General features: G+C 37.7%; 2 protein-coding genes across 5 annotated transcripts in view; one reads left to right on the top strand and one right to left on the bottom strand.

Moving 5' to 3' along the window:
- LOC140738840 (uncharacterized) overlaps nt 1-5,036 on the top strand; it is a 139,612-nt gene extending 134,576 nt beyond the window's left edge. Inside the window, exon 11 of the transcript XR_012101465.1 lies at nt 4,956-5,036. The gene's annotated coding sequence lies outside the window, so the exon portion shown is untranslated. The remainder of the gene's footprint in view (nt 1-4,955) is intronic.
- fbxo18 (F-box DNA helicase 1) overlaps nt 1-15,069 on the bottom strand; it is a 96,561-nt gene that overhangs the window by 16,975 nt on the left and 64,517 nt on the right. For all 4 annotated transcript variants that reach the window (XR_012101464.1, XM_073066753.1, XM_073066754.1 and 1 more), the window contains exon 17: nt 13,055-13,252. Coding sequence is in view for 3 of the 4 variants with exons in the window: in XM_073066753.1 (XP_072922854.1) it covers nt 13,055-13,252 (198 nt within the window). In the remaining variant the exon portion in view is untranslated. The remainder of the gene's footprint in view (nt 1-13,054; nt 13,253-15,069) is intronic.

Raw genomic sequence — 15,069 nt, 5'->3', positions numbered from 1 at the left:
CCATATCCCTTGACCCCGCTATCTATAAGAGCTCTATCTAACTCTCTCTTGAATGCATCCAGAGACTTGGCCTCCACTGCCTTCTGGGGCAGAGCATTCCATATATCCACCACTCACTGGGTGAAAAAGTTTTTCCGCATCTCTGTTCTAAATGGCCTACCCCTTATTCTTAAACTGTGGCCTCTAGTTCTGGACTCACCCATCAGCGGGAACATGCTTCCTGCCTCCAGCGTGTCCAATCCCTTAATAATCTTATATGTTTCAATCAGATCCTCTCTCATCCTTCTAAATTCCAGTGTATACAAGCCCAGTCACTCCAATCTTTCAACATATGACAGTCCCGCCATTTGGGAATTAACCTTGTGACCTACGCTGCACTCCCTCAATAGCAAGAATGTCCTTCCTCAAATTTGGAGACCAAAACTACACACAATACTCCAGGTGGGGTCTCACCAGGGCCCTGTACAGCTGCAGAAGGACCTCTTTACTCCTATACTCAATTCCTCTTGTTATAAAGGCCAGCATGCCATTAGCTTTCTTCACTGCCTGCTGTACCTGCATGCTTGCTTTCATTGACTGATGTACAAGAACACCTAGATCTCATTGTACTTCCCCTTTTCCTAACTTGACTCCATTTAGATAGTAATCTGCCTTCCTGTTCTTGCCACCAAAGTGGATAACCTCACATTTATCCACATTAAACTGCATCTGCCATACATATGCCCACTCACCCAACCTGTCCAAGTCACCCTGCATTCTCATAACATCCTCCTGACATTTCACACTGCCACCCAGCTTTGTGTCATTGGCAAATTTGCTAAAGTTACTTTTAATCCCTTCATCTAAATCATTAACGTATATTGTAAACAGCCGCGGTCCCAGCACTGAACCTTGTGGTACCCCACTGGTCACAGCCTGCCATTCCAAAAGGGACCCGTTAATCGCTACTCTGGTCACTGACCTTCATGCAGGATATGGACCATCTACAATCACTCTTTGCCTTCTGTGGGCAAGCTAATTCTAGATCCACAAAGCAAGATCCCTTTGGATCCCATGCCTCCTTACTTCCTTAATAAGCCTTGCTTGGGGTATCTTATCAAATGCCTTGCTGAAATCCATATACACTACATCTACTGTTCTACCTTCATCAATGCTTAAAAGCTTCCCAATCCTCGAACTTACTACTAATTTTTGCTCTATTATATCCTTCTATTTTTCATTTTATTATTATTATTAATATCAACATAATAAGATTAATACATAGATAGTGGGATTACAAACTTACAAATTTATACTGAACATGAAAGGATACACAAGCAATAGTTACAATATAATTAAGTTTTCCCAAATCATGAATGATACAAATAACATATAAACAAAACAAAACTAGGTTATATCATAATATATATATATTAAAAAAAACAGAAAAGAGAAAAAGAAAAAAATATGCTAGAAAAACTAATCTAACAACCTAATAACTAATAAAGAGAAAAAAAAGAGAGAAAAAACATAATAATGAAAAATGGGCTGTTTATAATATCTATAAAAAAATACAAAATCATCAGTGTCGCCAACTCCAATCCTCTCAACATATGTAGAATCAAAACTGGAAAAACGAATAGGTTTGGAACAGGGTCACATTACATCATATGAAAATATTGAATAAATGGTCTCCATGTCTTTTCAAATTTAATAGAAGGTTCAAATACAACACCTCTAATTTTCTCCAAATTTAGACATGACATAGTTTGAGAAAGCCAATGAAATACGGTAGGGGGATTAATTTCTTTCCAATTCAACAAAATAGATCTTCTAGCCATTAATGTAAGAAATGCAATCACTCGACAAGCAGAAGAAGATAAATGGATTGAGTCCATTATTGGTAAACCAAAAATTGCAGTAGTACGATGAGGTTGTAAATCAATGTTCAATACCGTGGAAATAATATCAAAAATGTCTTTCCAATATTTTTTCAAAAGTGGACATGACCAAAACATATGAGTTAAAGATGCTATCTCAGAATGACATCTGTCACAAATAGGATTTATATAGGAATAAAAACGAGCCAATTTAACGTTGGACATATGAGCCCTGTGCACAACTTTAAACTGTATTAATGAATGTTTAGCACATATAGATGATAAATTGACTAATTGAAGAATTTTATCCCAATTCTCAATAAGGATAGTAAGGTTAAGTTCTCTTTCCCAATCATTTTTAATCTTATAGAAGGGCTCTGAATGTATTTTCATAATTATATTGTACAGTTTTGATATTACACCTTTTTGAGAAGGATTTAGTTCTAACAAATTCTCCAAAATACCCAAAGACTCAAGATTTGGAAAGGTAGGAAGTACAGTATTTAAGAAATTCCTAATCTGTAAATATCTAAAAAAATGAAACCTAGGCAAATTATATTTATTAGATAATTGTTCAAAAGACATAAAACAATTATCCAAAAATAAATCGGAAAATCGTAGTAATCCTTTAGTCTTCCAAGCTGAATAAGCTTGGTCTATAATAGAAGGATAAAAATAGAAATTGGATACAATAGTAATAGTTAAAACAAACTGATTCAACCCAAAGAATTTCCAAAATTGAAACCATATACGTAAAGTATGTTTAACTATCGGATTGTCAATTCGTTTCTGCAATTTAGAAAGAGCAACGGGAAGAGAAGACCCTAAAATAGAACCCAATGAAAATCCTTGTACAGATTTAGTTTCCAGGTTCACCCAATGAGGGCTAAAAGATAAATCCCAATCCTTTAACCAACATATCAAATATCAGATATTAACTGCCCAATAATAAAATCTAAAATTAGGCAATACCAATCCACCTTCCTTCCTTGCCTTCTGTAATTTTTGAATCAACATTAGCAAAAAAAGATTTCGGAATAAAAATTGGTACCGCTTGAAATATATATAAAAACTTGGGTAAAATAATCATCTTAATAGCATTAATCCAACCTATCAGAGATAAAGATAATGGTGACCATTTAGTGAACAAACATTTAATCTGATCAATTAAGGGTAAAAAATTAACCTTAAATAACTCCTTATAATTTTTTGTAATTTTAATCCCTATATAAAAGAGTCATTAACTAATGTAAAAGGTAAATTTCCATAAATTGGAACCTGTCTATTTAAAGGAAACAATTCACTCTTATTAAGATTTAATTTATATCCGGAAAAATTGCTAAATTGAGCCAACAATGATATAACTGGAGGAATGGATTTCTCAGGATCAGAAATAAATAATAATAAATCATCTGCGTATAATGATAACTTATGTATATCCATCCCACGAGTAATGCCAAAAATGTTCGGTGATTCTCTAATAGCAATTGCCAAAGGTTCTAAAGCAATATCAAATAAGATATTTGATAGGACTAAGAGGACAGCCTTGTCGACTACCCCAAAATAAGCGAAAAAAGGGAGATCTTTGATTGTTAGTAAAAACCGAGGCTACTGGAGTATGATATATCAGTTTAATCCAGGAAATGAATGTCGGACTAAAGTTAAACTTCTCAAGCACAGTAAATGAGTATGGCCATTCAACTCTATCAAATGCTTTCTCCGCATCTAATGAAATGACACATTCTGAGGTGCTACGTGAAGGAGTATAAACAATATTCAATAATCTCCTAATATTGAAAAAAGAATAACGATTTTTAATAAAACCAGTTTGATCTTCCAAGATAATTTGAGGTAATACCTTCTCCAGCCTGGACGCCAGTAACTTGGAAAAGATCTTGGAATCTACATTCAATAAGGATATTGGTCTTTAGGATGCACAGTCAGTAGGGTCTTTATCTTTTTTCAAATATTAAAGAAATGGAAGCTCTATAAAAAGATTGTGGTAGTTTACCCAATCTAATTGCTTCTTCAAAAACCCTGCATAACCAAGGAGAAAGAGTAGAGGAAAAACACTTTAAAAATTCCACTGTATACCCATCTGGACCTGGTGCTTTCCCAGAATTCATAGAGGAAATAACCCCTTTAATTTCTGCATCCGTAATAGGAGTTTCTAATATTGAAAGATCATCTGATGATAATTTTGGAAAATTCAATTTCCCAAGAAAATCATACATGGTATTATGATCATGAGGGAATTCAGAATGATACAGGGAGGTATAAAAATCTTGAAAAGATTTGTTTATCTCATCATGGTTAACTGTCAATTCACCATTCTGTTGACGAATCTTAATAATTTGACGTTTAACCAAAGCTTCAATTGATTAGCTAACAGTTTACCCGATTTATCACTATGTATATAAAAATCAGATCTGGTTTTCATTAATTGATTTTCAATCGAAGATGTAAGTAATAAACTGTGTTCCATTTGAAGTTCAACCCTTTGTTTGTAAAGCTCCTTACTAGGAGCAGTCGAATATTTCTTGTCAATTTCTTTAATTTTATCAACCAATAAAAGAGTTTCCTTCTTAATACGTTTTCTCAAACCAACGGAATAGGAGATAATCTGTCCATGTATATATGCTTTAAAGTGTCCCAAAGTGTTCCGCAAGAAATATCATCCGTGGAATTAGTTGAAATCGATCTGTTCCTTCATAAATTTAATGAAATCCGGATCTTGCAGTAAGGTAGAATCAAATCGCCATTGCCTAACACTAGATGCTGTATCCATAAATTTAATAGAAAGTTTCAATGGAGCATGATCAGAGATGGCTATAATATCATAATTACAACCAATTACAGATGGAATAAAATGAGAGTCAATAAAAAAATAATCAATTCTTGAGTAAGAATGATAAACATGTGAGAAAAATGAAAATTCTTTGTCCTTAGTGTTACGTACCCGTGACACGTGACAGTGGTACCCTTGTCACGTGACTGGGGTTGAAGCTATACTGGACTTGAGGTAATGGTCTTGTGATGGTAGAGTGACGTCATTTTCCCGCCAGTAGAGGTCATGTGACAGGTTTTTTTTTACAGGTTATAAAAGGAAGACCCACCTTGTCAGGTGGGGCAGTTCGTGGCTGGATTTGCCAAGCTGACTTCATGTCACTACGTGATTTAATGTGATGACGCAGTTTAGTTAAAAGATGAAGTTTTATCTAATGCCTAAAGTTTAAAAGGTCATTGCCAGCAGTTTCTTACAATACTGCTAGTGGAGAGTGAATATCGGAGTTCAGAAGTTAAAGATCGAGGAGAATCGATTTTTGACGGTGGAAAGTTCGACCTTGTGTGATCCTCATTCGGAAGGATTTCGTTGACTGTTCTCATGTTAATCTCCGCTGGGATAGCGGGAGATTGAGGACAGAGTGTGGAAGAAGAGGTTAGTGCCATTAAACCATTACGTTTCATAAAAATTTGATGTGGGAAGAGTTCGACGCCGGGGATCGAAGGACAACGACATGGAAGAGAATTTAAATCGCCTTAAAAAGTCTCTCCTTTTAAATGGACTGTGAGCTTTTGAACTTTCGGCATACCGCTTTAAAGAACTGTTTTTTTTCAATACCGCTTTAAGAACTGTTTGAACTGCAACGCTATTAAGAACTGTGAATCTGCCGCACAGCAGCTGATTTCCGGTTACGCTAGTGTTTGTTTACTTTTGGGGGGGTTTGTTTTCAGTGTTTAATAAACATGTTATTTGTTATAAAAACCCTTGCCTAACTCATATATATTTATTGTTGCCTGAATACGTAACATTAGAATGCCGAAATCTCCAAATATCGAAAATTCCATTATCAGTCAAAGAAGAGTTACCGTAGATTCCGGACTACAGAGCGCACCTGATTAAAAGCCGCAGGCTCTAATTTTAGAAATAAAATCAATTTTTTAATTGTAAAGGCCGCACCGGATTTTAGGCCGCACCGCTACTTTTAAATATACATACGTATCGGTAACACAAATTACATTGCATATACTTTTTTACTGAACAGCACGAACAACATTCCAATATCTCCTAGCGACTGGTAAAAATATATATACTGCAGCCTACCAGGAAAAGTTATTGATCAACTTTAACTTAAAAGCAGCGTTTTCGCTCGGGTCTGACGCGCTTGCGTAACGCGATCGGGTCTAATCGGGTCTGACGCGCTTGCGTAACGCGATCGGGTCTAATCGGGTCTGACGCGCTTGCGTAACGCGATCGGGTCTAATCGGGTCTGACGCTTGCTTTTCTTCGAGTATTTTCCATGTTGATGAGGGTGAGTACAAATGACTGATTTACAATAATTTAATTGTGAAAGTGCGCTTGATTTATCGTACAATTTCATTGGACCTCTGTGAACTACTCATCAATTTTATTGGTCTACTGTTACGAGGCAAAATGTTTACGAGGCGGCATGAAAAAAAACCATGTATTAGCCGCTCTGGATTATAGGCCGCAGAGTTCAAAGCTGTTCAAAATGTGGGAAAAAAGTAGCGGCTTATAATCCGGAATCTACGGTAATATAAGTGGCCGACTTATTAGGTAAAGTCTGAGTAGATATAGATCTGTCCAGCAAAGCATTTAAACAACAATTAAAGTCATCACCCATTATTAACATATGTTCATTTAGATTAGGTAGAGAAGTAAATAAGGACTTTAAAAAATCGGGATAATCCACATTTGGAGCATAAACATTAACCATAGCAACTTTTTTGTTAAAAAGTAACCCAGTAATTAACAAAAATCTACCATTCAGATCCGAAATAATATCGTGTTGGACAAACGTAATAGAGGAGTCAATAAAAATTGAAACTCCCTTTACTTTGGCATTCGAATTCGAATGGTACTGTTGATCCCTCCAAAACCTAAAAAAACATTGATTGTCCTCTTTCTTCACATGAGTTTCTTGTACAAAAATAATATGTGCATTCAGTCTTTGGAATACTTTGAAAATCTTTTTCCGTTTAATTGGATAGTTTAAGCCATTAGTATTCCAAGAGACAAAATTAATGGTCTGAGCCATATTTCTAAAATCAACCCTTTGGTATATAAAGAGTTAACCAAATTATGAACTCATGCACCTGGAAGAGGAACAAAAATAAGGGGCAGACCCGGAAGTGACGACATCGCGGACATTTTAGTAGTTTAAAATCAGCCCAAATGAAAAAACTAAAAAAAACTGGTAAAAAGAACAATAAATTTAGAAAAGAAACCCCCACCCCCCACCCAAGAAGAAAAAGCCCATCCCAAGCCTGGAGAAGGCTGGGAAAAAGGAATGATACTAAATCTACCCCCGTATCAGCAGAAGGCAACTCCAAATATATAAAGGAGAAAAAAAAAGATCCACCCAAACTCCAAAAAAGTAATTATCACTATACTAAAACAAACTTCTTAATATAATTGCTAGTAAAAAAAACAAAAAGAATATAAACACTAGTAACTTATAAATCGGGTTAAAACCCAAACAAAAAAAAGTTAAAATGTGATAAGAAATGCATTATAGGAAGAAGACGAGAGAAAAAAAATGGAGAAATAAAAAAAAAGCAAGAAATATTTTAGAAGAAACCGCCATCTTAGTCACACAAAAAATGAAAAGGATATATATCAAACCGTTAAAAAAAATTCACCTTCAAAGGATTAATAATAATGACCAAAAATAAAGTACAGTGGTTAAAGTAAGTAAAAGAAGAAGATTAGTACGTCGAAAAAAAACTTTAATTAGAATATAAAATATAGAATAAACCTACACCAATAGCCAGAAACAAAATCTGGTTTTGGAAACAAAAACTATCTTGTAATGATCAAAATCACTCATTTATTAGAAACGAGAGTCCAAAGCAATAGGATAATTCTCATCCAGAAAGCTTCGAGCTTCAGATGTGGAGAGAAAAACACGCCCTGGTGCATTCGGAGGCGAGATTCTAAGCTTCGCAGGGTATAAAAGCGCTGGTTTTAGATTTTTCTCATAACATTCGGATATCAGAGGTTTAAAAAGAATCCTTGCCTTCATTACTTCTGGGCTAAAATCCTCCACTAATCGAAACTCAAAATCTTTGAATTTAACCATCCCTAAACGCAGAGCCACACGAATAAGTTGCTCTTAGACATGCACATAATGAAATCGAACAATTACAACAGGTGGTTTAGATGAAGAACTTGATGATCGGCGCATAATTCTGTGGGCGCGATCAAGTAACGGAGGACTGTCTGGGAATACAGAAGGGAACGCATCCTTTAAAAGTTGAGCAAAATACTTCGAGGGGTCCCCTTGTTTGATACCTTCCGGGAGACCAAGTATGCGTAAGTTCTGTCTTCTGGACTGATTTTCAAAGTCGACACTCTTGGCTTTAAGTGTTTCCACCTGTTTAATCGTTGAAGATAATTTCTGCTCCAGTTTTTCGATTATCAAGTCTCGCTTCCGAGCGTCCTCTTGCAAAGTTGCAATTTGAGCTTGCGGCTGTTTAACTGCTGAATCAGTCTTATCCATAGAATCCTGGAAAGCCTTTAGATCTTGTTTGAAAGTTTGTTGTTGTTCTTCAAATTTTTCATTTAAAAGCTCCAATAACATATCATAAGTCAATTCAGTACGCTTAGGATCGGTCTTTTTTTTCTTTCTGTTGCCGTTAGAATCTTTCCCAGGGTCTCGCCCTTTAGATCTCAAAGCCATTTCTGTACTCATTTCTTCAAAATTCACAGTACACTCTTAAAGATAAGTCCAAAAAAGTAGCAAGAATCTTTTGGTGTAGGTAAAAGTAAGTTAAATAAGGGTGATCATAGGTTAAGAAAAGTAAAGGTTATGGAGCGAATCTGAAACAGTACTCACTCCATGAGTGTCTCCTGGTGACCTTCTCTTTGGCTTCTATGTTGGCTTTGAATTCTCCTGTTACCCACTGTTATATACACGACATCTACTGCTCTACCTTCATCAATGTGTTTAGTCACATCCTCAATAAATCCAGTCAGGCTCATAAGGCACAACCCACCTTTGACAAAGCCATGCTGACTATTCTTAATCATATTACACTTCTCCATATGTTCATAAATCCTGCCTCTCAAGATCTTCTCCATCAACTTACCAACCACTGAAGTAAGACTCACTGGTCTATAATTTCCTGGGCTCTCTCTACTCCCTTTCTTGATTAAGGGAACAACATCTGCAACCCTCCAATCCTCCGGAACCTCTCCCATCCCCACTGATGATACAAAGAATCATCAATTCTTAATAAGTTACATTTCTTAATAACTTTGGTCAATTAAAGTTTAAAATTTGCAACAGGAAAGGAAAGTAACAATTGCAATTTGCAGAAGAACAAATCACAATATTGTCATAAAGCCAAATATCCAATCCTTTTCATTACTTTATAATCATGCTCAGAACTTTGTAACACCTTCAAACAAACATAAACTGTCATCAGATCTGGTCTTATGCTGTAAAGTAGGAAACACAGCAACTAGTTTGCACTGAAAAGCTTGAGGAAAATCTATCAATATGGAGATAATCTGATGCTAACAGCAGTTTGAACATTAGGGTCAGATCCTACACAACCTAGTTCACAGTTCCTTCCACTTGCTTGTAGCAGCACTTCCATTTTAAAGCCTTGCCATCAGAAGTCTACAAATGGCAAGCAAGGTATATGGGCACTAAGTGAGGCCTTTCAGTCTTCAGCGATGTGTTGTACCTGGACTGTTCAATCAGTAATCACTGGCATTAGTCCTCCAGGGCATTCCCAACTTCTGTGTTAATGTAAGAAGGAATAGGAATTGGTATTAGTATTAGTGGAAAGCATGGCTTGCATACATTGAGATCAAATCGTTATACAGTGCACTGAGGTAGAGCAAGGTAAAATAATAACAAGGTGCTAGATCATAACAAGATAGATGGTGGACTTACGAGTCCATCTCCTCACACAAGAGATCCATTCCAGAGTCCGTAACAAAAAAAAAACACAAGGGCCTGGGCACAAGCCAAAAATAAGCCACATCAGGAGGATTCAAACACTAGGGAATAAAAGTAAGTTTTAGGCCTGGATTTAAGAGTTGATGGAGGGGGTAGATAGATCTGATAGGGAAGGGAATGCTGTTCCACAGTCTAGGGGCTGCAATAACAAAGGCATGATCACCCCTGAGCTTAAGTTTAGATCGCGGGACAGCCAGGAGCCCCAAGTCAGCCGACCTGAGGGATCTGGAAGTAGAATAAGGGGTTAGAAGGTCTGCGATATAGGAGGGGGCCAGCCCATTTAGGGCTTTATAAACAAACAGGAGAATGTTAAAATCAATTCTAAACCGTACTGGCAGCCAGTGGAGGGAAGCTAGGATAGGAGTAATATGGTCCCTCTTCCGGACATGTGTCAGGATCCTGGCTGCAGCATTCTGGACCAGTTGCAGACGGGACAGGTACGACTGACTAATCCCAGTCTACAGGGAGTTGGAGTAGTCCAAGCGGGAGGATATAAGGGCGTGGATGACCTTCTCGAGATCTTTGAAAGAGAGAAGCTGCTTGAGTTTGGCAACAGTACGAAGCTGGAAAAAACTGGCTTTTACTACTGCATTAACTTGCTTGTCAAACTTAAAGTTGGAATCAAATATTGCACCAAGGGATTTGACATGGGGCCTGAAAAGGGTGGACGCAGAAACATAATGGACAGATAAATGCTGTTGGGAAAGTTTTGTTGTCTCAGTTGAGTGATAATGTTCAAAGAAAATGTTCTTACAACACACAAGGAAGTCAGCTGACCCATACATAGTTCTTTATCCTGCTCTCTATACTTATTAAGGGGTCGTAGGCAGTAGTCAATTAACACACACCACTTCCTTGGGTGTGTGAGGAAAGTGGACAACACAGGAGAAACCCATGCAGCCACCATGCAGACAATGCTTTAGGCTGGCATTAAACATTGATTCAAAAGTTCAAAGTAAATTTATTATCAAAGTACACATGTCACCATATACCACCCTGACATTCATTTTCTTGTGGGCATACTCAATAAATCTATAGACTAATAACCACAACAGAATCAATGAAAGACCACCCAACTTGGCCATTCAACCAGTGTGCAAATTACAACAACCTGCAAAAACAAAAGTAAATAAATAATAATAATAAATATATAAGCAGGAAGTATCAAGAACATGAGATGAAAAGTCCTTGAAAATGAGTCCATTGGTTGTGGGAACATTTCAAATATGCGACAAATGAGGTTGAGTGAAGAACCCATTGATTCAAGAGCCCGATGGTTCAGGGGCAGTGACTATTCTTGAACCTGGTGAAGCGAGGCCTGAGGCTCCTGTCATTTCTTCCTGTTGGCAGGAGCAAGAAGAGTGCTGGGTGCCCCGATGATGGATGCTGCTTCCCACGACAGCATTTCACAGAGATGTGCTCAATGATGGGGAGGGTTTTACCAGTGATAGACTGGGCTGTATCTACTACTTTTTCTAGGATTTTCTGTTCAAGGTCACTGGTGTTTCCACACCAGGCTGTGATGCAGCCAGAAATACACTCTCCACTACACATCTGTAGAAGCTTGTCAAAGTTTTAGATGTCCTGCCGAATCTCCGCAAACTCATAAGGAAGTAAAGGCACCGCCGTGCTTTCTTCGTAATTGCATTTATGTGCTGGGCCCAAGACAGGCCCTCCAAAATAATAACACCGAGGAATTTAAAGATTCTGATCCTCTGATGCAGACTGGCTCATTGATCTCCAGTTTCCTTCTCCTGAAGTCAATAATCAGCTCCTTGCAGGTTGTTGTTATAGCACCACTCAGCCAGATTTTCAATCTTTACTCTATATGCTGATTCGCCACCACCTTTAATCTGGCCTACAACAGTGGTGGTATCAGCAAATATAATTATGCCATCGGAGCTGTGCTTAGCCACACAGTCCTTGGAGTAAAATGAGTAGAGAAGTGGCTAAGCACACAGCCTTGTGGTGCTCTGTCCTGTACACAGTCTGTTTACATGGACCTCAGAGACTTCACTATAAAATAATGCAGTACAGTACTGTGCAAAAGACTTAGCCACCCTAGATTTTTATATGGTTTCAGATGGTATGGCCTCCACGGAGCCCTGATCACAACATTTGAGATTACCTACAGAGACAGAAGCAAGCGAGACAGCCAAAGCCTGCAGAACTGTGGCAAGTTCCCCAAGATGCTTGGAACAACCTAACAGCTGATTTTCTTATTAAGCTGCACAAAAGAACACCGACCTGAATTTATGCAGTTTGGTGGTCACACCAAATACTAATTTGATTTAGTATTTTTACTGTTTACTGCCCTTTAAAGTAATTTTTGATATTGAAAACCTTCTCATTTCATTATTTTTGGAATCATCTTCATTTTACAGAATTTATTTTGAAGTGCCTAAATCTTTTACAGAGTATTGTCTACCTGGATATTTTTAAAGTGGAAGTTGCTAGGATCTTGATTGACAACAGCATTAAAGGCTATGGAGAAGGCAGGAGAATGGGATTGAGAGGGAAAATAAATTAATTATAATTGAACACTAGAGCAGACTCTGTGCCCCAAATCTTCTCCTATGTCTTATGGTCTTATTTTCTCCAGGAAAAATATAAACAGATCACTGACATAAGATGAATCTCAGTCACTTACAGTTGTACGATTAACAAGTTTGATTGATAGGGGAATTGTCCAAGCAACCCTTTCTTTAATAACTGCATACTGTACCGCCTTATATATAATAATATTTAAAATGAGCTGTCACACTAGTGTAGCATTAACTCAACACTTTACAGTTCCTGTGATCACCAATCAGAATTCAATTCCCACTACTGTCTGGAAGGAGTTTGTACATTCTCCCCATGACCACGTGGAGAGCTCCGGCTTTTCCGGTTTCCCCCCACATTTTAAAACACTACAGTTAGGGTTAGTAGGTTGTGGGTATGCTATGCTGGCACCAGAAGCCTAACCTTCAGACTGTATTTGCTGATGCAAACGATGAATTTCACTGTATGTTTCCATGAGCATGGGACACACAAAGCCAATCAAATGGTCAAGAAGTGCATTGAGTTATGCTGTTGAAATACTCAGTCTTTGCTGCATGCTTAAAATGGAGGTGAAGGAACTTGGGAAAAACAGGAAGAGATCACAATGCAAAGAACATTCAATTTAAGAAGCTTTAGATAGGTAGGGAGTTGTGTTACTTGCAAATGACGGGCAATTGACACAGAGGTTGGTGATTTTCTCCACTAGCGTAGGAATTTCCAGACTGTACTTCTCCACAACTGCAATCATCTCCTCCAGCTCCGAGTCTTCAACTTGTACCGCATACTTTCTCAGTCCATGCCAACCACCTTTGCCTTCAAACATCCGGATGAATGGATCCCGGATCACAAGGTCTTCTAAAGAAAACAGATCACCCTGGTGATTATTTTCTAGAGACACCACACATTTAGCTCACAACATTACAAATTTAACAAAGATGACAAGGGTAGATCTTGGAATGTTTATTAAAGAAAGCAAATAAACTGCACAAGGAAACCACTTATTAAGAATATGGCTCACCATTGGAACTAACTCCACCCAACTTCTTGATGCTCAGTTACCTTAGGTTCATGGGGTTGAGAACTCTGAATATTTCTAACTTTGTCTGAAAACAGATTTCTCCCCATTTCAGTCATACATAGCCAACATCATATTCCAAGACTATGTCCTCAAATGTGGGAGAAACAGCATCTTCACATTTACCCTGTCAGCCTCTTGCAGAATCTTAGACATTTTAATGAGATCATCTCTTGCTCATCTAATTTCCAATCAATAAAGGTATATACAGAAAAATATGATGTTGTGTGTAAATTATACTCTCTGTTGCAGATATACCACATTCCACAAGCGTTCAATTCAAGAGCTTCGAGGGCAGAAGTGAATGTTGTCACTATTACTTAGGAGAATTTATTAGGAAGATTTACCATACTTACTTCATACTGTCAAATCAGAGCCTTTTAGACTCATGTGTTCCAAGAGCTTAAATTCAAGAAGTTCAAATAGTCTTTCCTGCTCTGATGAAAGGACATCAAACTGTAACTACTTTCCCTGGATGCTACCCAACTTGCAGAAAATTCTCCAGCATTCTTCTTCACTTCAGATTTACAACATCTGCTGTTTTATTAATATTCACATTTAAAATGTCTTTAGCCCTGTTTTGAAGAAAAGTAAGGTGACTGCTTCCAATTTTACTAGTTAATAATTACCTCTCAACCAAACAATATTGAACTAAAAACTACTGGTGATGGAAGGCTGGAGTTAAAGGTTATTTAAAACTTTAGAATTCAATGCTAAATATGAAAGGTCTGTTATCTGCTGTTCCTCAAGCTTCCATTGAACTTCAATCATTACAAAGATTGGTGGAGAGGCAGGTAGTGTTGAGGAAACGGGGAGGCTGCAGGAGAACCTAGACAGATAAAGAGAATGGGCAAAGAAGTGGCAGATGGAATATAGTGTAAGAAAGTGTATGGCCAAGGACTTTTGTACAAGGAATAAAAACATAAATTATTTTCTAAATGGAGAGAAAATTGTAAATTCCAAGATGCAATGGGATGGGATTCTCTAAAGGTTAACTTGCAGGTTGAGTTGGTGGTGAGGAAGGTAAATTCATTCCGGGAGGAATAGGATATAAAAACAGGGTGTAATGTTGAGGCTTGAGCTGGTGAGGCTTCACTTTGAGTATTGTGAGTAGTTTTGGGCCCTTTATCTAAGAATTGAGACTTCATGAAACAATTATACAGGATCCTCCTGAGACCAAACCTGGAATATTTTATCTGGGTCCAGACTCCTTACCTAGAGGAGGATATACCTACAAATGAGAGAGTGTAAAGAAATGCTCTGATTGCTGTGATGGTGGTTTGCAGTACAGGACGACATTAGGTAGAACAGGTCAATACTCTGTACTATGGGCAGCACAGTTGCCCAGTGGTAACTACAACACTTTACAGTGCCAGTGATTAACAATTGGAGTTCAATTCCCGCCGCAGCCAAAAATGGAGTTTGTACATTCTCCTTGTGATCACATGGGTTTCCTTTGTGTCCTTCGGTTTCCACCCATGTTCCAAAGACATACAGGTTAGGGTTATTAAATTGTGGGTATGCTACGTTGGCACAGTAGCATGTAGCCACTTACGGGCTGCCCGCCAGCATTCCGTCATTGAGTCAAAAAGATGTA

The sequence above is a fragment of the Hemitrygon akajei genome, chromosome 14 (assembly GCF_048418815.1).
Source record: "Hemitrygon akajei chromosome 14, sHemAka1.3, whole genome shotgun sequence".
NCBI classification, from domain to species: Eukaryota; Metazoa; Chordata; class Chondrichthyes; order Myliobatiformes; family Dasyatidae; genus Hemitrygon; species Hemitrygon akajei.
This window is presented reverse-complemented; position numbering and strand designations above follow the sequence as displayed.